The following is a 2,128-nucleotide window of genomic DNA, read 5'->3' on the forward strand; positions in this document are numbered from 1 at the left end:
CCTCACCGCCCCTCTCCTCGCCCGCCCTTGCAAAAAGGCAAATCCGTGGCGGACCTCATCACCGAGCGAAAGCTGCTGACAGCCTTCGAACAGCTGCAGCATCTGGAGGCGCGGCTAGTGGCGGAGAAAGCTTCACACACCTTCGAGCAGGACCCCACGGGCTTCGCGCGGCGCGCCATGGACGTGTGCCTGCACTACGACGGGCTGGCCGCGGAGATAGCCGCCATCGTGCGCGAGACGCTGGGCCCGGACGGCGTGGACGCGGCCGCGCTGGCGGAGCTGGCCCAAGTGGTGCGCGCGGAAGAGGAGGCCCACCCGACGTCCCCTGCCGACGGCGACTTCCTGCGCACACCACGCCGCTGGCGCCAGCATTGGGAGGACGCCGTGAGGCGGAGCGCGCAGGAGCGTGTGCAGCAGGCGGGCGCGGGGCAGGCTCCGGAGGTAGCGGGGGGTGCGTCGGGCCTGGCCCAGCTTTTGGCGGAGCTCGGCGGCTTGGTTCGCCGCGACCTGCAGAAGGTGCAGCTGGAGGTGCAGCCGGCCTACGTGGCCGCCGGCTTCTCGGCGTGGGAGGCCTACCTGCGCGCCTTCCACAGCGCGGTGGCCCAGCGCCTCCAGGAGCTCGCGCACGACGCGCGCGGCTGCGAGCAGCTGTACATCCTGCTGGACTGGGCCGCCAATGTCTACGGCAGGTGAGGTCTCAGCCAGGGCACCGTGGACAGCAGGGAGGGCTGGCACTGCTCACCTGGAGGCCTTCGGAAACCCTGAGGAGCGCAGGGCTCCTCCCTTTCCTCCTTGGGAGAGGGCGGCTGATTGGCCGTCAAAAATGCCGGTGCCTTTGACGTTCTTTCCTCCCGGTTCTCGGTCAGGGTGCGCTCCCGCCACAGTCTTTCTAAGGGGCACCGAGGCGCTGGTTCCTGAAGCTGGAAAGCGTGGGGGAGGGTGTGGAGCCCCGTTAGAGAGCCTATGCCAGACCACAAGGTGCCTTTGGGCGAATTAAGAAAAGGGCGCCAGTCCAGGCAGAACACGACCGCGCGCTCACAGCGGCTTGGCTGGGCTGGATCTCGCCCCTGCTCTCCCCTTTGGACGGGCACCCGGCCGCAGAGCACAGGCCGTTCCGCCTGCGGTGTCGTGGGGTGGATTACCTCCCGTGTGAGCGCTCCCCAGCCGCACGGGCCGGAGAGACAGTGGGGAGAGGGTACCTATAGTCCTGGGCACAATTTGCTGTGTGCCCCTCTCTCGGCTTCCCTGGTGTGGGCTGGATAGTGGCAGTTCCCTGAGCTGCGTGGTGCTGGGGGCGCTTAGAGCTCAGTCTTGGGTGTGCCCCGACTGTGAGGGTAGAGGTCACTTCAGAGGCAGCCTGGCAGAGCGAGGTCCATCTACACAGCCGTCCTTGTGTATTCTATGTACCCTGCCGATTGCCAGAGCGCCAGGACATTCAGCATTGAGAAACTTGTGGGGCGAGGTGGGGTTGGCACAGAAGCCGGGAGGGCGGGGTGCGGCGCGGTGTGTGTGACCAGAGGCCCCGGTCCGGGACCCTCCGGTAATGGCTGGTGATGACGTCAGGCTTTGAGCCCGGCCAGAGGGGAGTGGGGCAGCCGCCGCCGCATCAGCCCCCTGCCTGTCTTCTAGTCCTAATTTCCTGGGCGCCCCGGACCTGACTCTGTCCACGGAGCCGCTGCCCCCGCTCCTGGCACCGGAGGTGTGGGCGCGGCTGGAGAACGACTACACCAGCTTCCTCGAGGTTCGGCGGGGGCGGGGCCGGGCCAGGGCGGGCGGGCCCGTGCAGCGCCTGCGGGATCGCATTCCAAGTGCCGGCTGCGGCTCAGGCCTCACCCTGTGGCCTCGGGCGCGGCTTGTGCCCTCGCTGGGTGATGCTTGTCTCCAAGGGCACGCGACAGGGTTCGGGAGGTAGGGGACACCCGGATCTCCTTTCTGGGAAGGTCTCGCCGCCACCCCCTCCCATCCCACACAGACCCAAGATCGCGAGCTGCTTCGATGGCATCCTGGAGCTGGGAGCAGAGCCGCTGGGAAAGACGCCGAGGCGCCCCGACGTGATACAGGGCCGCTACCACACGCCGCTGTCCGTGGACGTTTCCCATGGGTGCGGCTGCGGCCTGCGAAGGGGGGC

At 68.0% G+C, this 2,128-nt stretch overlaps 1 protein-coding gene across 1 annotated transcript; it reads left to right on the forward strand.

Moving 5' to 3' along the window:
* Positions 1-33: 33 nt before the first annotated feature.
* LOC105311479 (exocyst complex component 3-like protein 4) lies at positions 34-2,101 on the forward strand (the record flags this gene model as incomplete). Its single annotated transcript, XM_023527125.1, has 3 exons — positions 34-689; positions 1,630-1,741; positions 1,973-2,101. Coding segments are annotated over 3 exons (897 nt in total), but the record flags the coding sequence as incomplete, so codon positions are not given.
* Positions 2,102-2,128: the final 27 nt, after the last annotated feature.

This window comes from Pteropus vampyrus, unplaced genomic scaffold, assembly GCF_000151845.1.
Source record: "Pteropus vampyrus isolate Shadow unplaced genomic scaffold, Pvam_2.0 Scaffold1000004317, whole genome shotgun sequence".
NCBI classification, from domain to species: Eukaryota; Metazoa; Chordata; class Mammalia; order Chiroptera; family Pteropodidae; genus Pteropus; species Pteropus vampyrus.